Source organism: Lampris incognitus, chromosome 2 (assembly GCF_029633865.1).
Source record: "Lampris incognitus isolate fLamInc1 chromosome 2, fLamInc1.hap2, whole genome shotgun sequence".
Lineage (NCBI taxonomy): Eukaryota > Metazoa > Chordata > Actinopteri > Lampriformes > Lampridae > Lampris > Lampris incognitus.
This window is the reverse complement of record NC_079212.1, coordinates 89,827,014-89,853,106: the sequence shown is the minus strand read 5'-3', so window position 1 is coordinate 89,853,106 and position 26,093 is coordinate 89,827,014. Positions and strand designations below refer to the sequence as shown.

The 26,093-nt window shown below is 44.9% G+C and overlaps 1 protein-coding gene across 4 annotated transcripts; it reads right to left on the bottom strand.

Moving 5' to 3' along the window:
• Positions 1-418: 418 nt before the first annotated feature.
• fancd2 (FA complementation group D2) lies at positions 419-25,362 on the bottom strand. 4 transcript variants are annotated; one of them, XM_056275427.1, is made up of 43 exons: positions 25,077-25,362; positions 24,847-24,975; positions 24,697-24,764; positions 23,435-23,544; positions 23,234-23,294; positions 23,038-23,090; positions 22,859-22,937; positions 22,501-22,625; positions 22,280-22,367; positions 22,023-22,127; positions 21,792-21,892; positions 21,551-21,665; positions 21,373-21,408; positions 20,793-20,939; positions 20,095-20,229; positions 19,829-19,960; positions 19,515-19,622; positions 19,266-19,375; positions 19,087-19,141; positions 18,150-18,269; positions 17,565-17,638; positions 17,238-17,384; positions 17,034-17,134; positions 16,823-16,938; positions 16,122-16,230; positions 15,903-16,004; positions 15,267-15,355; positions 15,023-15,187; positions 14,564-14,680; positions 13,756-13,884; positions 13,534-13,652; positions 13,032-13,142; positions 12,724-12,854; positions 12,522-12,621; positions 11,980-12,102; positions 11,653-11,746; positions 11,315-11,386; positions 11,043-11,081; positions 10,877-10,951; positions 7,122-7,196; positions 6,387-6,533; positions 6,000-6,092; positions 419-1,111 (listed from the first exon to the last, which is right to left on the bottom strand). In XM_056275427.1, the coding sequence occupies exons 1-43, from the start codon at positions 25,132-25,134 to the stop codon at positions 1,022-1,024; spliced, it is 4,353 nt and encodes a 1,450-aa protein (XP_056131402.1). In that variant the 5' UTR covers positions 25,135-25,362; the 3' UTR covers positions 419-1,021. The 4 variants fall into 4 exon arrangements, with proteins under 4 accessions (XP_056131402.1, XP_056131403.1, XP_056131404.1 ...); XM_056275428.1 differs by having other exon boundaries at positions 21,551-21,662; XM_056275429.1 differs by lacking the exons at positions 19,829-19,960; positions 20,095-20,229.
• Positions 25,363-26,093: the final 731 nt, after the last annotated feature.

Below are 26,093 nucleotides of genomic sequence, written 5' to 3'. Positions count from 1 at the left end.
TCTGGTTGAACTCTAAAGCGCAGGCCACATTCGCAAACCTCGGAATCAGAAACAACCGTTTTCGGGAATCCTTCTCAGACGTACCAAACACCCGGCACATATCAAACACAAAACCGCCCCTTCTTTCTTTTCTTTTCTGTAAACTGGTTCAAAGTAAGTTTTTCCATAAAGATCAACCCGATATGGATGATAGCGTTGACTCCTTAACGATAAATACCCAATACGATAAATAAAACAATAAAACTAAATAAACGGTAAATAAAACAAACGATAAAAACAAATAAAAGACAAATTATAAAACTATAAACGATAAATAAAACGATAAACTATAAATACAATGATAAAAGGATAAACGATAAATAAAACGATAAACAAAATTACAAACGACAAATAATCAGATAAATGTCAATTAAGCCCCCCAAATATCAGACCTGAGTTCATTCAGCAAACCTGTCAGCACAGAAACCTGACAGAATATGTAATATGTAAAAACTAATTGTGCATTTTTCAATAAGCAGCTGCAGTTCAACAACCATGTCCAGATTTATCATGTGATGAAAACAGTATTGTAGTGTGTACAATTTTAAAATTGCTTTTATTTTATTTAAAAAAAATTTTTTTGGGGGGGGGGCGCTTGTAACACAAATATACCAAGTTAAAAAAAAATCATAAACGTTCCATCAAAAATTATAAATCAGTTTTGAACATATCTCAAACATTATTTGGTTGGAAAAGAGAGAAAAGGCACTAATTACAAAAATCAACACACGTTCCCACGGAACATACTCGGCTGAAATTCCCCTCGATATACTTCGTCTCTTAAAGATAAACAAAAATTAATATAGAAACACACTATGAATTCCTCAAATGTGCGTGCAGAAATGTGACCATAACAGAAAGGCTTGGAAACTAGTGTTGATCGTGTTCTAAATGTGCCACCTTGGATGGACGATGATTAATGGTCTGAACAAATTGGGAAAACCCAAATCAAGGCTGGAAGTTTATTGCCCCAGGAAAGTAATTAGTCAGAGTCTTCTATCACGTCCTTATCTTGATCCTCGTCATCCGCTCTGTTAGACCTCCTATTTCCCTCAGAATCACTCTCCTGATCCTGAAAAACACACAGAGGACATTGTTTTATAACTGCCAAACAATGATGAGAAATGGTTAAACTGACCGTGTACAAAACCAGCGGTTCCCCTGGTAGCTGTGGCAGGAGTTATCACTGCACCAATGTACCAAGATCAGAGGGAACTGCCACCGGGAAGCGAACCCGCATCTCGCGCACCACGGGTGACAACGTTAACCAGTCGACTAAAGGGTCCGAGCATTAAAGGGTATACCTTTAAAGTATAAAGGGTGCCTGATATCTCATTTGTTATGTTGTGGCAGGAATGAGGAAAAACACAGGAGACCAAGGCGAGTTTGATGTTTATTCCTCAACTCCAAAAACCAACTGCAACAGGAACAACCCTGCACCGGCGAGCCCGGGAACGTAAACCACGCCCCCAGCTCACAGTCCTGCTGGGTGAGAGGCATAGCCCCTAGTGTCCGCCACACAATGTAACTATTAAAACTACCCAGTTTACACAGTAAAATGCTGTTGTACTGGAGAGTGCAATCATAACATCACGATACTGCATGTACATTACTGTATTTTTAACACTTGTATTTGGGTTATTGTGTTCATTTTTCTGGTGAAATATTAGTTTGCAGAAAAGACTCCAATGTTTAAAGCAGTTTTAAGTGAATATACATGTATACATACACACACAGTACCTTCAGAAAGTATAGATCCCCTTAACACTTTTTCACATTTTGTTCCTTACACCTCAAAATAGTGCAGTGCACTGAATTTTTCTCCCTTCACAAAGTCAATAATTAAACACATTATGATTTTGTTTTTAAAAATGGAAATGAGAAATGGCTTTTTATTGACACTCAGTTCTCATTTACAAAGATTCACCCTTCCAGAATCAATACTTTGCAGAGACGCATTTGGCAGCAGGTTACGGCTTCAGGTGTTCGGCAACATCTTCCATCACTATGGTATCCATTTCCACTGCTATGCTGATAATACACAGCTTTATGTGTCCACTCCAGTGCCCTCACTGCTTGTCTCCATGATATACAGATATGGATGACTAACAATTATCTGAAATTAGACAGTAGCAAAACTGAGCTACTCTTAATTGGCACTAAATCTACACTCTCAAAAATTAATATTTGCTCACTCCCCATTGCTGCAGCAACCATCATACCGGTCTCCTCTCAGGCTAAGAGCCTTGGTGTTATCCTAGATCGAAACCTTTCCTTTTCCAGTCACATAAATAACGTCTCCCGGATTGCCTTTTTCCATTTGCGAAACATCTCCAGACTACGCCCTACTTTAACACAACACTCCACCAAAACCTTAGTCAACGCTTTGGTCACATCACACATTGACTACTGCAATGTGATCCTAGCAGGCATCCCCAACAAACTTATTCACCAAATTCAACTCATCCAGAATTCTGAAGCAAGAACTATTTCATGTTCAAAGTCCACTGAACATGTCTCTCCCCTGCTGATTCAATTACATTGGCTCCCTGTGTCACAGCGGATTAACTTTAACATTTTATTATTAACACTCAAAGCTCTTCATAATCCATCCCCTGTTATCTCACAGACCTCCTTCAGACTTGCACTCCATCTCTTCACCAGCAGGTCTATTGGCACTACAAGCCATCAACCTCAGCACAATGGGTGCCAGAGCTTTCTCCTAAGTTGCACCCAAACTCTGGAACTCCATTCCTCGTCACATCCGCTTACTGGACTCCATTACAAAATTCAAAACTGCTTTTAAAACCCACCTTTTTAAACTAGCATACTCACTTTAACAGCATCAAACTCATCTTTTTTTAACTCCTGCTGATGATGTATGCGTTACTGCTTATTGTGTTTTATTGTTGATTGCACTAATGTTTTTTACTGTTTTGTTTTATTGTATTTGATGTAAGGTGACCTTGAGTGTCATGAACGGTGCCTTTAAACAAAATTATTATCATTATATATCTTACCTACTTCTACTACTATAAGATATTCTTCATATGTCTTATGAGTACATTATAATTCTGTTAACCCCTTTCAATGTTGTATGCTGTAAACTGTGTTTTATTCTGTACCCACAACATCCATTTCACGTCTGTGTGTCTTGGGAGAGAGATCCTTCTCTGTTGCTCTCCCTGAGGTTTCTTCCTACTTTTTTCCCCCCTGTTAAAGGTTTTTTTTTAAGGGAGTTTTTCCAGATCCGACGTGAGGGTCTAAGGACAGGATGTTGTATTGCTGTAAAGCCCTATGAGGCAACTTTGTAATTGTGATATTGCACTATACAAATAAAATTGTCTTGACTTGTAGTAGCGAGACCTCACAAAATCAGTCAATTTTACTGTGCAGTCAAGCGAATCAACGCAGATGAATTTAAAATTAACATGGGTGAACTTGTTGACCTGTTTAGTACAATCCTGAGAAAGACAGGCTGATAACCTATTACAGAGGGCGTGAGTACTTAATACCGAATTAAGCAATTAAAAGGTTTTTATTTTTAATATATTTCTGAAGACATTAACCCAGGGGATGCACAAGCCAGTGCATTCTTAGTGCCGATCCCAAGCCCGGATAAATGGGGTGGCATAAAGCGAAGAGAGAGGTGGCTAAGGAGAAGGAAAAGGCGTATGGTGAGTTGTATGACAGGTTAGACACTAAGGAAGGAGAAAAGGACTTGTACCGATTGGCTAGACAGAGGGACCAAGCTGGGAAGGATGTGCAGCAAGTTAGGGTGATGAAGGACAGAGATGGAAATGTGCTGACAAGCGAGGAGAGTGTGCTGAGAAGGTGGAAGGAGTACTTTGAGGGGCTGATGAATGAAGAAAATGAGAGAGAGAGAGAGAAGGTTGGATGATGTGGGGATCGTGAATCAGGAAGTGTGGTGGATTAGCAAAGAGGAAGTGAGGGCAGCTATGAAGAGGAGGAAGACTGGAAAGGTGGTTGATCCAGATGACATACCTGTGGAGGAATGAAGGTGTTTAGGAGAGATGGCAGTGGGGTTTTTAACTAGATTGTTTAACACAATCTTGGAAAGTGAGAGGATGCCTGAGGAGTGGAAGAAGATGTGTACTGGTACCGATTTTCAAGAACAAGGGTGATGTGCAGAACTGCAGCAACTACAGAGGTATAAAGTTGATCAGCCACAGCATGAAGATATGGGAAAGAGTAATAGAAGCTAGGTTAAGAGGAGAGGTGACGATCAGCGAGCAGCAGTATGGTTTCATCCTATGAAAGAGCACCACAGATGTGGTTTGCTTTGAGAATGTTGATGGAGAAGTATAGAGAAGGTCAGAAGGCGGTACATTGTGTCTTTGTGGATTTAGAGAAAGCATACGACAGGGTGCCGAGAGAGGAGGTGTGGTGTTGTATGAGGAAGTCGGGAGTTGCAGAGAAATATGCAGGAGTGGTGCAGGATATGTATGAGGGAAGTGTGACAATGGTGAGGTGTGTGGTTGGAATGACAGATGGGTTCAAGGTCGAGGTGGGATTACATCAAGGATCGGCTCTGAGCCCTTTCTTGTTTGCAATGGTAATGGACAGGTTGACGGACGAGATCAGACAGGAGTATCCGCGGACTATGATGTTCGCTGATGACATTGTGATCTGTAGTGAGTAGGAAGCAGGTTGAGGAGAGCCTGGAGAGGTGGAGGTATGCACCAGAGAGAAGCGGAATGAAAGTCAGTAAGAGCATGACAGAATACATATGCGTGAATGAGAGGGAGGCCAGTGGAATGGTTAGGATGCAAGGAGTGGAGGTGGAGAAGTTGGACAAGTTTAAATACTTGGGGTTAACTGTTTAAAGTAACGGGGACTGCAGAAGAGAGGTGAAGAAGAGAGTGCAGGCAGGGTGGAGTGGGTGGAGAAGAGTGTCAGGAGTGATTTGTGACAGAAGGGTACTAGCAAGAATTAAAGGGAAGGTTTACAAGATGGTTGTGAGACCAGCTATGTTATATGGTTTGGAGACAGTGGCACTGATGAAAAGACAGGAGGAGGAGCTGGAGGTGGCAGGGTTGAAGATGATAAGATTTTCATTGGGAGTGATGAAGAAGGACAGGATTAGGAATGAGTATATTATAGGGACAGCTCAGGTTGGACGGTTTAGAGACAAAGCAAGAGAGACAAGATGGAGATGGTTTGGACATGCGTTGAGAAGAAACAATACACCCATGTGCTGGGGATATTGGGAGAAGGATGCTGAATATGGAGCTGCCAGGGAAGAGGGGAAGAGGAAGGCCAAAGAGGAGGTTTATGGATGTTGTGAGGGAGGACATGCAGGTGGCTGGTGTGACAGAGGAAGACGCAGAGGACAGGAAGAGATGGAAACGGATGATCCGCTGTGGCGGCCCCTAACAGGAGCAGCCGAAAGAAGAAAAAAAAAAGAAGATATTTCTGAAGACATACTTCTCTGGGAGAATTGGGGGGGGGGGGTCCATTTTAAACACCACCAATGGGGGGGGGGGGTGAGAAATATTTTGGGAATCCACTGTAAGTTAATGCCAAACCTCTAGCCATCTTCCAACCACCACCCAAGGATGTACTTAGAGCTCTATAGTCCATTTCGAGTTTTGTTTAAATTGCAGCAAAAGGCATATAAGTCCAAAAGCAGTCATGCTCAATCAAATGCTAATAAGTGCCACGTGTTGTTATTTCCCACTCAATATTACACCAGCTGATTTCACTGATGAACACACCTTCAACCAGATAGAGGAGAACTAACCACTGAAATCAGTTGGTTGGATTGGACGGGAAAGAAAACCTGCATACATGTGACCCTCCATGGCACATGCCTCAGTACCACTGCACTTAAAACGTCACATGTTTTAATAGGTAGACTGCATTCGTGAAGTTTTAGATCTGGAAGACAAGCTGATGAGCTTTTACTAACAATCCCCTCAGTGACATGGATGACGTACCTCATCCTCTGAATGATCCTGAGGCACTTCAGACCCTTCTTCCTCTTCCTCATCCTCACTCTCCTGGGTCCTCTGAGAAATAATCTCCTCACCCTACAGCACAGAGATGTCATATTCATATGTCATATATTGTCATACAGTCCATAACTTAAACACTTGTACCATCTCTTCTCCTCCGCACATGTCTGAATAACTTGTTAACGTTTTACTCTCCATGTTAACACATTACTGAACAAGGTGACATGAACAATACAGATAACCAGTTTTGCATGCAGTGATCAGGGCAATAGCTGACCCATTTTTGTTGTTGCAGCAGTCACACACACAGCCATGTTCTGCACATGCACACTTATCTCAATGAAGCCAGCCAGCAGAGAAATATTATACCTTCAGGTCACGGTTCTTCAGGTTCCCCATCCAAAATGCTTCCTGACAGTTGTTGAGCATCAACATGGCTTTCACCCGATAAACAAACTGCTCAAGGCTCTTCTTCAGGGCTGGTACGTGGCTGGTCAGGCTTGTGTCTTGACGAATCTGAGTGCCGGCACAATGTAAAAAAGTGAACTACTAGGCTCAGATTTACACAGCACATTTCATAGTCTCGAGAACCTGTGTATGTAAGACTACTCCAACTTAAATATTATGTAAGCGGGTTTATTACAGCTTGCATGGTGACAGGTCATATTCATACATCCACTATCCAAACCGCTTATCCCAATTGGGGTCACGGAGATGCTGGAGCCTACCCCAGCAGTCATTGCTCGACAGGCGGGGAGACACCCTGGAAAGGCTGCCGGGCCATCACAGGGCCGGCCGGCCGACACACACGCACACACACAAACCTAGGGACAATTTAGTACGGCCAATTCACCTGACCTACATGTCTTTGGACTGTGGGAGGAAACTGGAACACCCGGAGGAAACCACACAGACACGGGGAGTACATGCAAACTCCACACAGAGGATGACCCCCAAGGTTGGACTACCCCAGGGCTCAAACCCAGAACCTTCTTGCTGTGAGGCGGCCGCGCTAACCACCGCTAAACCTAAACGAATATTCATACATCACAGTCTGAGACAAGGCAGGCCCTCTCACATAGCACAACAGAGTACAGCAGCTACCTTAGAGTGTCCACACATGTGATGGAGCTGCCTGGTGCTGAGCTGGATGGTCTTCAGCAGGCTTCGGACATCCTCCTGAGACAAACACACAACCACTTCACTGGAAGCTCTGGAAATTATTTGTACTTGTTAAAAAAAAAGAGAATGTTTTTGTATTCTAAGTCATTATGCTTTCTTTCAGATCCGTTTGAGTATTTACTCTTGTTTTCAAGTATTTGGTGGTAGTGGATTTATTATCGAGTGTTAGGATAACTAAATTGAGTCATTTCATTTTCAACTAACTGAGGTGGATTGGCTTGCATCTATGCAACCACCTCATCTGCCAGACGAGCCCAGTCTGAATTTTATCTGCCTACAACCACTGACAATTTGAATAATCTCAGGAAAATCTGGAAAGCTATCAAATCTATTTCACCCTCTGATATCTGCAGCGAACTGCCTCCTTGCATTGTTAAGGCCACCACATCCATTTCTGAAAGGTCTCTGCTGGAATGTTTCAGTGAGTACATTGCCTCCGGTTGCCTGTTGAACCTGTTCCCCACCTTTAAAAACATTGCCTTCTTCAGACATCAGTGTTGACTGTATTTCTGATGGTCAGCCATTTTATTCTGAGCCTTTTTTCTGCTGAAGTTCACAGAGCGGGGCAGGCTAAGCCAACTGCTAGCCCATGCAGACCGGTAATTCCGACAGTCATCCTGGCTGGTGTTCGTTCCCTTGGACAGTGATTTTTGGTTTAGTTTGGATATGTGTGTTAGTTTGGATATGTGTGTTCTTATAGTTTTTGGGTGTGTTTTTGTCTTTGTGTTACACTGCTGTGGGCTGGGGGAAACGGCATTTCAAATAAAGTGTTCCTGATTCCTGATCAACTGAGGGAGGTCCTGAGTGCTAATAATATCCTTTCACGGAATCTGCGGTGGTGTAGCGGTCTAAGCATCGGCTTTGTGTCGATGCAGTTGCCCACTGGGGACCGGGGTTCGCGCCCCGGTCTCGTCAGATCCGACTATGGCCGGAATTGATGAAGCAGCAGTAATTGGCAACGCTGTCTTCGGGAGGGGGGCGGAGTCTGCTTGTGTTGGTCACATGAATGTGTCTCTGTGTGTCGGAAAAAGCTGTGTTTTGGCCTGGATACGCCTTGTCCCGGAAGTGGCGAGGCGTCTCCTTCAAGACTGCCGGCTGGAGAGATGCAGTTGGCGAACGCATGCAGTACGAGGGTGGGTGTTTGAACTAAAATAGGGACCGATTGGCCACTAAATTGGGAGAAAAAGGGAAAAATCCGAAAAAAATAAAATTAAAAAATAATATCCTTTCATTGTACCAGTCTGGCTGCAGGAAGCAACACAGAACCATCATAGCACCCTTAAAGTTTGTTGACCATATAATTGAGTCACTGGATCACAAAAAAATCTGTGCCGCTCTTGTTATCGATCTTTCAAAGGCCTTCGATACAGTTGATCACCTTATCCTGAAGCAACGGCTGCTCAATACTGAATCTTCTGAGCAGGTGTTGGCTGGTTTGAAAATTACCTCTCTGAAAGGACATCACGTGTTAAATTTGATGGCACTTCCTCCAGTGTACTACATGTTACATCAGGGGTGTCCCCCAATATTCTGTTTTGGGCCCATTTTTGTTGACTATCTATGTTAATAACCTGGGTCAGAATGTTCCTAATGCAGTTTAATTTTTATGCCAACAATACTGTCATTCACTGCTGTGGTGCTACCCTTGCTCAATCACTTGAGTATCTGCAGTCTGCCTTTGGCATTGTAGAATCACGGTTGCGTGATCTGAATGTGAATTCGCACTGCCATCTTCCCACTTATTTTTCTATTACCCTATATGCCAGAGTTCAGTGGCCTTCATTGACCTAGCACAGACACGCTCACTGGTACACACTTATTTACAAGTCCATCCTTGGTCTGCTCCCCTCTTACCTTTGTGGGTATATCTCACTCAAAACTAGTAATTACTGTTTACATTCAAAGGACACCTCCTCTTACTGCCCGCCGCTAAGGTTCACACTGAATTTGGCAAACGGGCCTTGATGTTCCCTGCCCCTGCAGCCTGAAACCACTTGCAGACAGATTTGCAGCTAGATGAGCTGATCCTGATTAAGGCATTTAAAAATGTAGTGAAGGGTTTGGAGGCAAATTTAATTGGAATTTATAATTGCTTCCTTAGCTAGATCCAATTCCTCTTGTCTGTCTTTTTAAGTCAAGTCAATTTTATTTGTATAGCCCAACATCACAAATTACAAATTTGCCTCAAGGGATTTTACAACACCACAACATCCTGTCCTTAGACCCTCGCATTGGATAAGGAACAACTCCCTAAAAAAACCTTTAACAGGGAGGGAAAAAAAGGAAAAAACCCTTTTAGGCACATGATTCTGTGAGTTGTGACTGTATGCTTTGTTTTAGGTGTTTTTAATGTTTGGTTGTATGTTGTTTGAAATACTGTATTGCTGCCATCTTGGCCAGGGCTCCCTCGAAAAATATCTTGTAATTTTAATGGGACTCATCTGATTAAAGGTTTAATAACAATAAAAAAAAATTAAATAGACATTTAAGCATTTAAATATTCTTGACTCAGCGGACAAAATTATTTGCACTGCAGAGATGAGAGTATTACTGCTACAGTACAATTTGTCTGGTTATTTTTTTCCACTGGAAGAAAAAAAACAATCCATTTGATTCTGTGGCTATGCCAAAACTCAAATCAAATCGTCTTTATTTTGAAAATGCAAAATAAAAGAAAAAAATGACTGAGTATGAATAAAAAACAACAAATGATAAAAAATAAAACTAGAAGAATTCAACAAAAGAATTCTCAATACAGAATCCAATAAATACTGTATGTTCGAAAAGGAGCAGGAGGAAGTTACTACTTAATTTCCTGCTCCCTCTCTAATGCTCAATTAATGAACCTAAATAATAAAGTTTTTTTTTTTCACATATCAGAGTATGTCATTCTCAATATTTATCTCAGAATGACTCAATAAAAAAACAAAAGCAATAAAAAAAACAGAAACAATAAAAAAAACAAACAAAGAAAACAATGCTTTCCAAAAACAACAATAAGAGCATCCACCATGGGTGTCACGGTCATGAGAAGCAAAACCTCCTCCTCATGCAACAGTTTGTTAGCGTGGTCCCTATATCCTACATTATTTACTATCCTTATTGCTCTCTTTTTTGTAGTACACATAACGGTTGTAGGTTTCTTTTGTAGGCGTTCCCCCATACCTCCACACCGTAATTCAAATATGGCAATACAAGTGAACAATACAGGATGTACAATGTTTCATGATCCAGAGTGTGCCTTGCCTTTCCCAGAACTCCAATGCTCCTTGACATTTTTGTTCTCATGAATCTTATATGAGGTTTCCAGCAGATTTCATGGTCAAGTATCACACCCAGAAATTTATTTTCATACTCTTTCAATGTTAATATTGTTGATAATTACTTCTACTTGTGCCTATTTTACAATTTAAAAATAACATAAACCTAAGTTTTGTTCAGATTTAACGATAATTTGTTGTTGACTATTTGACAAAAATGTATGTTTCTCAATAAAATTATCCAACTTTGCAAATATAGAGTTTTTCCAAATTCTTAAGAGAACTGGAAAAGTGCATTAATATAAAAGTCGAGAAAGTGGTCGGGAACACTTTTTTGTTTCCGTATCCATATTTCTTTATCAATTTTTGTTTGTGTTGGAACACAAGTAAATACGTGAGAACAAATATGATTTGTACCTTGTGCTTTTTGAAACTGTGGTCAAGCAGTGGCATCCCCAACTTCAGAAAAGATTCGAGAAAGAGGCGGCCGTACTGTCAATGGCAACATTACAGACAATTAATACAATCTCAAAACAGCAACAAATGAATGTGATATCTGTATTGGAAAGCAAAGCCAACTCACCTTAAGGGACACATTAAGAACAGGCCTGCTGTCAAATACCTGTGAGGAGAGAATGGAATAATATTTAAGCTGCACAAATGCACACACACATGCGTGCACGCAACACTACAGAAGCGAATAGTGTTAAATTATAACCTTATAAACCACAGGATGTGGTACATAAATAGTACATGAGGGAATGTTAAATGGAGATTACAACTGTTGCACAGTGGCTACTGAGCTGTGAATAGCACAATAAGCCAGTGACTGCTTTGAGCTCACTAACTGGTTACCTTGACTAAATTGACCAGGATGTGGAAATCTCTGACAGCTAGGTTCCATGTCAGTAGTTTCTCACTCTGGACCTGGAAGGAAGAGGGAAAACATTGATTTCTCACCATAACATGCACACGCAAACCAAAGCAGTACAACAACACCACCCGAGAGCCAAGACTGCTCGGGAAACCGTAAGGTCGTAAAATTCCAAACTAATCTTGCCGGTCCATTTCCAGTTGTTGGTAAAATTGTCTCTTTGACAGATTGGTCTGTAGCTCCAACAAATAAAGACTTCACCACACTGTAAATGTTTGGTTACGCGCACTCTTTCTACAGCGGGCCTCTGCTGCTTTACCTCAAAGCTGTCATTGCTCTTTCCAGGGGGAATCTTCCTCACGGCCTTCTCTAGCTCTGCAATTAGCCCTTTGTAGAACACCAAAAGTGTCTGCCTGGAGGAAAAAAAAAAGGTGAAACATAATGAAAGAGTGGAGTTAAATATTATGGATTAAATTGTTGAAGTGGCTTGGCGCCAAATGCAGCTGGGTTCTCTTGCCGTCATAAGCAACACCGCAAAACTTTTCTTATTTCTGCATGAGTGGCAGAAAATATCTGCTGTATGACAATAGCTAAAAATTGGGGGGTAGGGATCTGAGGGTGATGAGTTTCTGTTTGGGACTTGTACCTGTTGAGATTGGGCCAGGTTGTGGAGCTTTCATCTTTGGCTACATTGACTAGCTCAGGTATGCCCTCTCCAGCAATCTCCTCCACTGCCTTCAGAACATCGTCAGTGTTCTCCAAGTAGATACTATGGAGAGATGAGATACATACTTTACAGTAGTACAGTGATTATAATCATTAATAAATGTTGATCAGCAACGCTTATCAAACACAAATTTTGACAAGGGCAGGCCATTTCAGTACCGTCTGACATTGTGAGCATCTACAACTAAAATTCTGCATTTTCCGCTTCAAATCCAGCATGGCTACAAGTCAGCATCCTTTGTAAATTAGTATGTATATGCTATATTCACATCCTACAAACTGATTTTGGTGGATCACTCGAACTGTTCAAACTTGTATCCATGACCTCTAGAAAATTCTTTCTTTCTTTAGTGTGAAATGGTACATGCAGATATTTGGGAACTGATGAGACCTTTTTCCTAGCTCTTCTGTATGAAAGAGGCATCAGAAGTTTTGTCTCTACACACATGCACACACACACACCTGAGGAGAGTTTGAAGGCCCTCATTGAATTTGTTCCCTCGCTCTCTCTCCCCATTGGCTTTCACCCACTTTTGGCACAGGAAACACCTTGCAAGGGATACTGGAAAGAGGTAGATATCACAGTTACTATCAGTCTATTGGGGAATGGACAAATGGATTTGAAAGAGAGAGAAAAAAAAAAGTCAACATGCGTCAGACAGACCCATCTGCTCCCTGTAGGCTGCGCTGTTCCCTCCTCTCTCTATCACTGTAGAAAGAAGCTGGGAGAGGCAGAGGGCTGTGTTAAGACTTGGCATGGTGCTGCGGAAGTTCAGCAGGTACTGAAAGCTGTGTCTAAGAGAAGATGGGGGAAAATTAAACATTTACTTCGGCCATCCCCCCAAAAAAAAAAAAAAACCCCACACAAACAACAGAGCACCGATGCTTCCATGAGATGACTCATCTATGGATGTTCCTAACAGCACTGCAGAGGATTCTCTAACTTGCTGTAACCATTTCAACAACACTCACTTTACAAGCTGCTCCAAGGTCAACTCAGTGTCTCCTTCTTTGAGTCTGCCTGCCAAAACTCCCAGAGCATTCTTCAGTAAGCCTCGCTGGCCTGGCTGAGAGAATCCATACCTGGCATGCACATGCACACGCACAAGCACAAACACACACAAAGTAAGTGCATCCACGAACACATGTCAAGAAATAGAGATGCAAGCTCTGTTTCCATAACTTTCTTTTTATATGAATTCTGAAGCTGCAAATAACAAAACCTGAATGGAAGTGCAAATAATAAAGAAAAAAACTTGAGCAAAATTGGAAATGTCAAAATTGCGATCAAATGGTGCCCAATCCTTGTCCACTCTTTTTTCCTATTTTTCTCTTGAACGGTTTGAAGTCCTGAATAAAACTCGCTTGACATTTGGTTGGAGACGTGGGTACTTATATGTTAAAGGAGGTCCATCACTGATGCATCAGATGTTTTGAGTGAATGTATGACATAACAGCTGCTTGAGCCACTTACCAGCTGAGGGCTGCGTTCAGCACCTGAAGGAGAAGCTGGTAAGCTGATGACAGCAGCTGGTGTTCTTGCATATCTGTAGCTGGACCATCCACCACCCCATCGTTCTCAGACAGCACAGCCTATGAGTACAGGCATATGGGAGGATGTCACAGCTGGGAAAGCAAAACGGTAGATCCGTCTTATGAAGTCCATAAAGGATTTCTGTGTGCATTTACTGTATACCTGGAAGTGGTTGTGGCAATTCTCCAAGTGTGAACAGATGGTGGGCAGCAACTGGACACAGTAGGAGGCTATATCCTGAGGACTCTTCTGCTGAAGGTGGGAGAAGCCCACGCTCCTGTCTGTCCTTCCCTGCATGGAAAAATGTGTTTCTTTTACATCTACATAAAATGTGTACTAATGCATCTTGTGGCCAAACAAAAAGCTGCTTTTTTGGGGGGGGGCGATGTCCCCCCCTCTTTTTCTCCCCAATTGTACCCGGCCAATCACCCCACTCTTCCGAGCCGTCTCAGTCGCTGCTCCACCCCTCTGCCGATCCGGGAAGGGCTGCAGACTACCACATCTCCTCTGATACATGTGGAGTTGCCAGCCGCTTCTTTTCACCTGACAGTGAGGAGTTTCACCAGGGGGACGTAGCATGTGGGAGGATCACGCTATTCCCCCCAGGTTCCCCCTCCCCCCTGAACAGGCGCCCCGACCGACCAGGGGAGGCACTAGTGCAGCGACCAGGACACATACCCACATCCGTCTTCCCACCCGCAGACACGGCCAATTGTGTCTGTAGGGATGTGCGACCAAGCCAGCGGTAACACGGGGATTTGATCCAGCGATCCCCGTGTTGGTAGGCAACAGAATAGACCGCCATGCTACCCGGACGCCCAGGCTGCTTTTTTTTTTTTGAAGCAGCTTTAACATCAAGAAATATTATCAATTTCCTGACCCTGTGTTTCAAACTCTTGCAGAATTTCAAGACTTCATGACAGAAGCCTGTGGTTATCACTTCTGTCTTTGCATGAGCTTGTCTATGTACCTTGAGGAAAGGGGGTCTTCTGGCATGGGTAGCTGTCAGACTGAACTCCAGTTTGCGAAGCATGTCCTCCAGCAGGAAGACCAGCTCTGCAGGACCCAGGAGAACCTCCTCTCTCACCTGGACATTGTTACCATCAGCACATTATTACAAGAGATATGCATCTGCTTGTAATGATTAAAGTTGGAGACATTCAATATAAAAAAAAAATCAAATTCCTTATATATATATATTCCTTTGTTTTTTAACCCCTGCTGACGTATACTCTATTGCTTATTGTTGATTGCAGTTTTTACTGCTTTGTTTTATTGTATTCGATATGAAGTGATCTCCAGTGTCATGAAAGGCACCTTTAAATGTTTATTATTATTATAATATTATAATAGTCTATGCTGGTATAACTCCCACTGTATTCTTTACGATCTAGATAAACTCCAGGATTGAGGCGTTTAAATCACTCACCTTGCTAGAGTCCAACAGTGAGCGGGACAGCAGGCCACACTGCAGCACACTAAGCACCTCTATGTCCAGCTCCCTGAAGAACAGACGGTAGGCCCCAAGACTGAGCCCGTGCTGGCCTTCCTTCTCCTTCTCCTTCTCCTTTTCCTTCTCCTTGTCCGGCTGTTCCTGCATCACGAGAGGTCTTAGCTCCCTGCCTCAGGCATGTGAACATCAAAAACAAAATCACAAACGATTTTTTTTTTACCTGTTGCGTCTCCTCCGCCTGTGTCCGCTCCTCGTGAAAAGAACAGTCTGAAGAACTCGTCCCGGGGTTTTTACTCTTCTTTGTGCTGCCTTTTAAAAAGAAAAAAGACAAAAAGAAAAAAACAATAAAATCCACCAACAGAGTAACAATGGGCTCTTTTGTCCCTTTTCCATAATATTAGGGGGCGGCATGGCTCAGGAGGTACAGCAGGTCGTCTAGTAATCGGAAGGTTGCTGGTTCGATCCCCAGCTCCTGCAGGGAGCGTGTCGAAGTGTCGCTGAGCAAGCGAGCATGTTGAAGTGTTGTGGAGCAAGACACTAAACCCCTAACTGCTCCTGATGAGCAGGTTGGCACCTTGCATGGCAGCCTCCGCCATCAGTGTGTGAATGCGAGGCGTGTAAAGTGCTCTGAGTGGTCGGTAGACGAGAAAAGCGCTACATAAAAATGCATTTACCATTTGTTAGATAAACTCAGTGGCAGCCATTTTTGAGGGCAAAGCGTTGTCTGATGTCATGCTACTCTGCAACCTACAATTTTTTGATCACTACAATGCACCACACTGACAGAAAGTGTGTGTATCCTTGTAAAAACGTAACTTTTTGGTGGAAATGCGGTAGAGGTGAGACACCCGTTTACCTTTCTTTGCCTTCTTCAGAGGAGCAGCACCACTGGGTACAGCGAAGCCCTCTGTGCTCTCCACATCAAAGTTGGCGAGAGGAGGCACATAGCCGGGCGATGCTGGAACACAAACGGAGGCAGTCAGCAACGCTTGTCTGAGTGCAGTAACACAAAGTGAAACAAGGAACATTCATGATGCCAACCCTGCCTTCCACTGTTTGTGAATGAATGAGATACCTTCCAGAACTCTCTCCAACAATGTCTGCAGGTAGGTGATGTTCTGTATACGGGTCATCACTTTGCCCTTCATCTCTGTGTCTTTTTGTTTACAGAAGGCATTTACGACCTACACAATGGAAGAATACCAGGTTGCACTTTTACACAAGTCAAGTCAGTTTTATTTGTGTAGCCCAATATCACAAAAATACCATCAATACATTTTTAGCTACAAATCCCCCCCCCTTTTCTCCCCAATTGTACTTGGTCACTGCTCCACCCCCTCTGCCGAGCCGGGGAGGGCTGCAGACTACCACATGCCTCCTCCGATACATGTGGAGTCGCCAGCTGCTTCTTTTCACCTGACAGTGAGGAGTTTCACCAGGGAGACGTAGCGTGTGGGAGGATCACGCTATTCCCCCCCAGTCCCCACCCCCCGAACAGGCGCCCCGACCAACCAGAGGGGGCGCTGGTGCAGCGACCAGGACACCATACCCACATCCGGCTTCCCACCCGCAGACATGGCCAATTGTGTCTGTGGGGACGCCCGACCAAGCCAGAGGCAACACGGGGATTCGAACCGGCGATTCCCGTGTTGGTAGGCAATAGAATAGACCGCTACACTACCCAGACGCCCTAGCTGCAAATCTCTGACTCTTGTGTTCATTGTGCACCTATCCAAGAAGCTGTTTATACTTCAGTGTCACATAATGATGCATTACCTCTCTGAACCAGTTGATGGCATGGAAGAGCAAGGTACAGAGAAACTCTCTCTCCGCTTTTGACAGGCTCTCCACTTTATCAATCACACCCATCTCTGTCAGGATCAGAGGGCAGCCTGTGACACACACACACACACACACACAATTTCAAACCCTTAATAGCGAGAACAAACTGGTGTCCCTAAGAGCTCTGTAACCTCCTCTTCCTTACCCAGCAGCGCGTCTATCTCCTCTAGGTCACCATGGTGCTGCTTCTCCTCACACAGCCTCAACAGCCGGAAGAACGGAGACAGACACAGAGGGGACACTCGCCTGCCCAGCAAAACACGTTAAAAGGTCACAAAGCCATTGACACATCAATTCTCCAAATGCCTCAATACAGAGAAGAAGAAAAAGAGACAGTGGGGTGACTTACTTGTCAGGCTGCTTTTCTGACCGGTCCCACACTTCTCTTTTGTTTTGGGCATCACTGGCCAACAAAGGCAGCAGGTTGATGACAATGCTTCCCTGACTCTCGTCCTCATCCAGGTTATAGAGTAAATGGGCGGGGAAGGGAAAGGAGCTGGGAGAAACCGACAGCAGGGCGCAAGTAATTTTGAACTAAGAGTTACACATTCACTGCTGGTGTCACCTCACCACTACAGTGACGCACACCACCATATGACTTATGGGCATAACATGTACTTTTTTTGACAGACCTAACGTCATTATGATAATAGTGGGTCAAGTGTGCTCCACTAACCCGCTTATTCCTGGCCCCAGATCCACCACAAAGTCTTCCTGGAAATCTTCCAGCACACTTTTCCCTATCCAGTCCTGGTAGTTATGTAACGGAAGGAAAGGCAAACAAAAAAAAATTACTGTAAATTTAACATTCAACCATAAAATTTACAAAACAAACATTAAAACTCAAATGGAACTCAACATGCTGTTGGCGCTGGAGAAGTTAAACCGCAGCAGATGGTAATGTGCAGTCAACAGTGACAGGAAGACAATTATGCAAATTGGTTTTAAACTGGTCTCACTTCACTTTATTACACTTGGTTGCACGTTGTGTTATCGGTCTGTGTTGTCTGATTGTGAATAGCGGGGAGAGATTCTTGTCTGTGAATAAGCTTTTAACTGTTTTCTAACACCTGCATGTTTTTAACATACAATAATAAAGAAACCTTGAGATGACCTTTCTGGCACTGACACTCATTCACTGACAGCAAACCCAGAGTGGCTGACAAAGAGAAACGGATCTCATGCACAGTCCTCGTCAAATGACACTCATAAATCAATGACATCTGGAAAAAAAAAAGTCAACCATTTGTTTGCAACAGACCTGCACCATGGGGTCCAAAGTGGAGGTCAGGATCAGGTTGGCCAGCTCGTCGTAGTACAGAGCTGCAGCCTCAGGGGAACTTTCGCTGCACGACCTCACCAGCTCCAACAGGGCCGTCACCTGTACAGGTGACAACCCACCCACAAAGGTTAAAATCATGAAGCGGATGGTATAATCATGCATTGCTCTGCAGTGAGGTGCTGCAGCCTCTCCCAGCACCATGACAGAGGTGCCCCGTGGTCTTACAAACTGTCTGGGGGCAGATGGTCTAAGGGGCAATTCCAAACATCATCCTGCCAAAGCACCTTTTAGCAAGCCAGTGAACACCGACCTCTTATCTGCTTACACGTTTTAAGTCTCTCGCATGAAATATAGAAAATGTAAAACATGACCTCAGCTTCTCAATGCTACCGACCTTTGGATACGGTTTCCTAAACAAATTTTGTGTTTTTCCACTCATCTATTATCCAAACCACTTATCCTGCTCTCGGGGTCACGGTGATGCTGGAGCCTATCCCAGCAGTCATTCGGCAGCAGGTGGGGAGACACCCTGGACAGGCCGCTAGGCCATCACAGGGCTCACACACACACACACACACACACCTAGGGACAATTTAATACAGCCGATTCACCTGATCTACATGTCTTTGGACTGTGGGAGGAAACCGCAGCACCCGGAAGAAACCCATGCAGACACAAGGAGAACATGCAAACTCCACACAGAAGATAATCCCCAAGGTTGGACTACCCCGGGGCTCGAACTCAGGACCTTCTTGCTGTGAGGCGACCGTGCTAACCACTGCGCCACCGTACCACCCTAACATAAATATTTGTATATAAAATACCAAATGTAGACATGGAACACTTTCGAGTTTAAACTACAGCAGCAAAATAAGGCTCAATATATAAAATATTTTTGTGAACCGTAAATAATCACCTGTCTGTATGTCTCCTTGGGTAATGTCCCACCTTGTGAATTCTCCACCTCGGTCCTGGAGAGATGGAGGTAAAAGAGGGCAGGAGAGAGGAGCGAGAGAGAAAACAAGAGACACTTATTCTCTATCCTGCATCTAAATGTAGAAGAGCAGGGAATTACGTAATCAAAGCAAGCCCTACCCGCGTTCCCCCATGCTGCCCACCACCATGACTGCACCAATTATGCCAATTCGCTTGTACTTGGGCACCATGCTGGAGAGCTGTTTACGAATCACTATGTGCATGTCATCCTGAGGTGAGGGAGACAGAGACAGACAGAGAGATGGACAAAATGAAAACAAAAAGACACTAGAAGAAGCTGTGTATGTGTGTGTACTGGATTAGTATATCTTGTATTTTGTGTTGCTGTGTGTTGTTTTGACTGTTAACCTGGATGTGCGTGCCTTGCTGCTGTTGCCCAAAGGCCAGTCTACTGAGCAGGTGGAAGAGCCTGCGGATCTGCTGGGGTGTAAGGTTGTCCATATAGTCCAAGATTCCCTGCATCAAACATCATTGACAGGTAAAGAGTATTACAATTACAGAAGGGAAAATGGTATTGCTAGCTATAAGTACCACAAGGGAGCTTATCCGAGCCACAAACAGGTAAGAGGCCTTTACCTGGATCATACAGATGTAAAAAATGGATAGTTCATTTGTGGATGTGTCTAGTGTCAGCAGTCATAGGATTTGGATCACCTCCGCACCTTGACAAAGACAGCATACAGGGCCATTTCTGAGGGCTTGTCTGCGACCAGGCCACAAAGTAGCTCCAGGGCTGTATCCACCTCTCTGCCCATACCGCTGCACACATGGGTCACAAGAGTACCGACTACTTCCTGCAAGCCATGAAACAAAGACGAGGCACAGCCACCAGGATGGACATGTCTCAGAGTGCCAATGAACTGCCATGGAAATATTCATACTCACACACAAAGATACACACTCAGGTGCCATCAAACTCAGAACCCACCTGTTGGCAGTAAGAGTCAAAAGCGGAGAATGAGTGTCGGTACATGTGCCCTCCGAAGGACGGCATACAGGGGTCTGGCAAGCGCAGCAAGCTCTGAGCCAGGGCCAGGATGGAGGGGAAATAGCCACGCAGGACCTTTAACCAGGAATGCACATTTGTTAACACAATACTGAATTTTGTCACATTGTCTTCCCCCTGTGCTTTTTTTTTTTCTTTCAATTTCCCCCTTTTTCTATCCCCAATTGTAATTGGCCATTACCCCACTCTTCTGAGCCATCCGGGTCGCTGCTCCACCCCCTCTGCCAATCCGGGGAGGGCTGCAGACGACCACGTCTCCTCCAATATACATGTGGAGTTGCCAGCTGCTTCTTTTCACCTGACAGTGAGGAGTTTCAACAGGGGAATGCGGCGCATGGGAGGATCACGCTATTCCCCCGTTCCCCCTCCCCCCCGAACAGGCGCCCCGACCGACCAGAGGAGGTGCTAGTGCAGCGACCACGACACATACCCACATCCGGCTTCCCACCCGCAGACACGGCGCATTGTGTCTGTGAGGACGCCAGACCAAGCCGGCGGTAACATGGGGATTCGAACCGGCGATCCCCGTGTTGGCAGGCAACAGAATAGACCACCACGCCACCCGGACACCCTCCCCCTGGGCTTCTAATCTAAGCTTGCTTGATGGAAGACACTCCCACCTGACTGTAGGACTTGAAGGTCTTTTGTAGCAGAGCCTCCTGGATCTGACCCGTCTTCACTTTGGCCTTCAGCACCCTCTCAGCCCCACGCCGACTGTGGTTGGCATTGGTGGAGTGGAGAATAAATAGCACCAGCACATCTATTACCTGGTGCAGCATGGTGGAGACACAGAGGTGTAGATAAAGATGCACGCACAAACACACACGCATTTCATTTAACACCACAGTTACAACTGAACCCTAAACTCTCAGGTTTAGGGTTCTAAAGAGACTAGGTGCACATTCTTCAGAGTTGAATATATTTTGCCAGCTGGTAGTAAAAACCCAAATGACTCAATAGCTGTGTCAAAGGGCACCAAGGTCCACCATAGCAAAAATATATCATTCTTATTCTTTTGAGCACTGAACATTATTTTCTTGTGCTTATCCAGACTTTTTGCCAAACATTTCAGGTCAGATTCCTTTTTCATTTGTTTCCAGACGTTTCCAACCTACATAAAAATCAAACCAGCACCTCTATCCTGGGCGGGCACGAGAACATGAAAATAATAAATAGCAAAACCACAATGATGACATTTACCTTATGATCCTCCACCTCAATGACATTCTCTATCACCTGTTGAAAAACACCACGACAAAAGTCATGGAGGGCAAAGTCAGTTAAGGAACAAAATCAAAATGGATTTCAGAAGAAGGTGCTGGCAGGATCTTTACACACAAGAACTCCAAAAAAGAAAAAGAGAAGTCTTATATCCTACCTTGAGCCATGCTTCGGATATGGTCTTTTGGAATCGCACTGCTGACTTAATGCCATCCAGTACCAAGGTCATACTGTCCTGGCTGCTGCCAGCAGCTGGGGTGGTACAGGACCTACTTTAAGAGTAGACTCGTCAGAGTACAGCATGAGGAGTCCAAATAAATAAGAACTATACAGAATTTGAACTTAAGTACATATGGACGCTGAGTGGTAAATGTGCTGGAGTTAACGGGTTGTCTTACGCCACTGTTGCTTTGCTCTTGGAGCGGCTATGAGAGGCCTGCAACACTGGAGGGAGAATGCACGCCTCCAGGTCCAGCTTCTCATGAAGCTCATACACCACCTACCCACAGGAAAATAAATAAGCACCGCGTTCAATAAGCCAGGGTAGAAAACATAAACACAGCCATGTTGTTGCTTCCTGAAATTGTTATTCTATACACAACACTGTGATGGTGACTGGGGGCCCCGACCTCGTACGCGTCAGAGGAAGAGATGGAGTGCAGGATGAACTTAACCACCACATGGAGGTCCTCCAGCTGCACAGCAGCCAGGGTGGCCATTACAGCTCCACGGACCTGAGACAAACGACAATAAGGGCATAAGTGGGGAAACCCAGTGGCAGAAAATGCCAAAAAAAATAGGCACAGCTAGAAAACATCCAGAGTGTTTCATAATTCAACTGTCGGTGAGCGTGGGAGTGTGACAAATGGTGTGTGTATGTACACACCTCAACCAGTAACGAGGCACTGAGGTTCAAACTAGTGAGGGCATCCAGGATAGGGACAGTCAACTGAGTGTTCTCACGGAGTAAAGAACTGCATAGCAGAGAGAGACATGACAATGAGAAATGTGTAATTTTTCTCAGCAAGTGACAAACCACACACGGCACACCTTTAACATAAGTAAAAAAAGAAAAAAGCTGTATGTCTGTGGTGGGTTGACGCTCACTTGAGCTCCCTTGCTATGTCGTTATGCTGGGAGTCTTCCAGGATCTCAGGCAGACTGGTGATGATGTCACACTGAATCTCCACTGGTGCGACTGATACCAGCTGCATAAGCTTAGTTGCCAGCTCCTGCAAATGCCAGGCCATGGAGAGGACAGAGAATTAACGAGCCGGTCCTGACCAACAATTTGGCAATGACGTGAAGACGATATATATATATATCCAGGAATGTTGTCAAACAAAATGCATAGAATTATCATTAGAGACTAGCGAAAAGAACACCAAGCCATAAAAACAACCTTAAATGATTGGAATGACTATAACTAAACATGCATTAGACCCTATCATAACAATGAGACTACCTTGCTGTCTATGACTCTGTCCAGCCATTTGAGCTGGTTGATAATGACCCGAGGAATATTGAGCCCCCCGTCTCCAGTACTGTGGGGGATGGGACAGGACAAATGCAAATATAAAACTAAGATAATAGAAAAATTTAAATTTTTGACATGCGGATAAATGTGCAGATCGAATTACTGACCTATCAAACATGAATTCCGGGAGCTTTTCAAACAAGGTATTGATGATCAGAGTCTAGAAGAGAAAAACGTAGCTGGACTTCACAGCACAGTTGAAACTGATCTCGCAATACACATACGTATGCCTGGCAGCTACGATACTTCATATTTCTGTGTGTTTCCATGTTCACCAAGTTGTTAGACTCCATGAGGTCCCACCTGTAATATTTCGATCCTCAACAACATGCGCAGCAGACTCTCGTGGAAGGAACTGACAGAACTATAAAGAGAAAAAGATATTGTCACCCCCTCAAATCCTGCAAAATCCTGTTGCTGCTGCCTTTTTTGTAATTCGGGAGGCACAGTGTCAATAGGAGCGTGGTTCAAGTAGGCAACCGGGCAATTCAATTCATCAGTTACCTTGAGTCTCCCTCATCAGACAAGTGTGGAACGCAAGGAAGGAGACAGTTCTTAAACCTCTCCGGTTCTTCAATATAAGACTCCAACCCAGTGATGAACTCCTGGAGGACCTGTGAGGAAATGATATTAGCTAAATTAGACTGCTAGGGTTTGTCCATCCATCCATTATCCGAGCCATTTATCCTGCTCTCAGGGCCGCGGGGATGCTGGAGCCTATCCCAGCAGTCATTGGGCAGCTAGCGGGGAGACACCCTGGACAAGCCATCACAGGGCCAACACACACACTCATACCTAGGGACAATTTATTTAGTACGGCCGATTCACCTGACCTACATGACTGTGGGAGGAAACCCACGCAGACACGGGGAGAACATGCAAACTCCACACAGAGGACGAACCGGGACGACCCTCAAGGTTGGACTATCCCGGGGCTCGAACCCAGGACCTTCTTGCTGTGAGGCGACCGCGCTAACCACTGCGCCACCGTGGCGCACATGGTGTCTTCTGCGAAAAAGCAGTAATCTTGGGACAAACATGCTCACCGATGAAGTAAGCACTGTGTCCTGAAGTAATCTTTCACATTTCTGTGAGTGATCCCACTGTGCACCGTACAAAAGTAACAGTGGTAAAATAATAACACAGTGAATGGATCTGAACTGCAATTTTCTCATCTTCCATAGCCATTTGACTATGTGACAACGTTTGGCTGCTTACCAAAAATTTCTATTGTTTGGACGTCTGCAGACAGCTCACTTCCCCAGTAGCCACTAGTAGTCAGCTGACTGTTACTGTAGCAAGTCAAGTCCTCTCTCTTTCTATCCATCCATCCATTATCCAAACCACTTATCCTGCTCTCAGGGTCGCGGGGATGATGGAGCCTATCCCAGCAGTCACTGGGCGGCAGGCGGGGAGACATCCTGGACAGGCCACCAGGTCATCACACAGGGCCCGCCCACCCCACACACACACACACACACACACACACACACACACACACACACACACCTAGGGACAATTTAGTATGGCCGATTCACCTGACCTACATGTTTTTGGATTGTGGGAGGAAACCCACGCAGACACGGGGAGAACATTCAAACTCCACACAGAGGACGACCCGGGACGGCCCCCAAGGTTGGACTACCCCGGGGCTCGAACCCAGGACCTTCTTGCTGTGAGGCGACCGCGCTAACCACTGCGCCACCGTGGCGCACATGATGTCTTTTGCGAAAAAGCAGTAATCTTGGGACAGTGTTAATACTCACACCAGGGTACCGAGGACTCTTACGAAGCTGTCGCTGTATCTTCCTTTGGAAAACTACCTGGTCGACAACTAGGGAGAAATGCGCGTAAATGACAACACACAACCGGGTTTCATTCAACAAACGTCTGTGACCGCCCCTGGGTTCGTTTACCGATCTCGTTGGCTGCGCCATCTTGTTTCAAGGCGACGCCGGCCTCCCGTACGAAGCTGTTAAATACATTTTCGACGGTCTCTGCCGGAGGAGGACCCTTGGACTTGGCGGCGCGGCTTTTCTTAGACTCTGGGGGGGGGGGGGGAACGGAGAGAAGAGAAAACAACCAGTCGCGAAAAGCCAGATGAAGAAACTGACGACTAGCCCCCGAAAGGACCCCCGGGACGTACTGTTAGCCGAGTCCTGCGCAGCGCCGTCCGCCGACGAGCGTCGCTTCTTGCGCATCATCACGAAAAGCGGAGCCGGCGCTGGTCGAGCAGAGGGACGTTAGCTTGCTTTGACCGCTTCTCCCGCCGCGCCGGTTGAAGTAACCGCCACGGCTAAATGCGGTACGGTATTAGCCGCATGACTGGATTTGGTGAAACCAGACGTCCCCCTTGGTAAGTGCGGATTTGGTTCAGGTTCCGGTGCTAGCAGCTCGACTCGGTACCGTCGAAGTAAAAGCTGACAATTCGAGTTCCGTGCCAACGCGCTTTGCGCAGAATCAGAAGGGGCGGGGGGTGGGGGGGGGGGTGGCTCTTCTTCTTCGTTTTGATTAATGGCGGGTGGCAACCAGCGTTGGAGCGCATTACCGCCGCCACTGTGCTGGAGGGCGGTCCAAAGCGCCATACTTGGATTAGGGCTGGGGAAAAAAAAAAACCCAACCTAAATTCTCTTCATTCACCCAGTTTCTTATACAAACTCAAACAAGGCTTCATAGGCTTTTCTTTCCTTAATGCTGAATAAATTCTCAAGATAGAATATCCCGCCCCGCGTTTCTTTAATTCTTTTTTTTAAAACTTTTCTCTATGTGTTTTATACGTCTGAAGAGACATAACATTACAACGTTATGCACCTTAACCCCCATTCAGTGGCGCCCCCAGACATTTTTCATGGGGGGGGGGCAAATGGGGCCACTGAAAATCTTGGAGTGGCACACCAAAACCAAAAGCCATGACTGAATTTCGGGAATTCTATGACGCTGTTGTAGTATACTGTATAGGCTAGTTGAAAACTGTCAATATGAGAGTTAAGAAAAATATACATTATTGATTTAAATGAACAGCACCTAATGTAAAATATCAGATAGAAGCATATTCTGCATATGCGACTCGCGGCTGGGGGGGCCAGCGGGGGGGGCCTGGGATAGTATCAGGGTGGCCGTGGCCACCCCTGGCCACCCCTTGGGGGCGCCACTGATTCCAGTA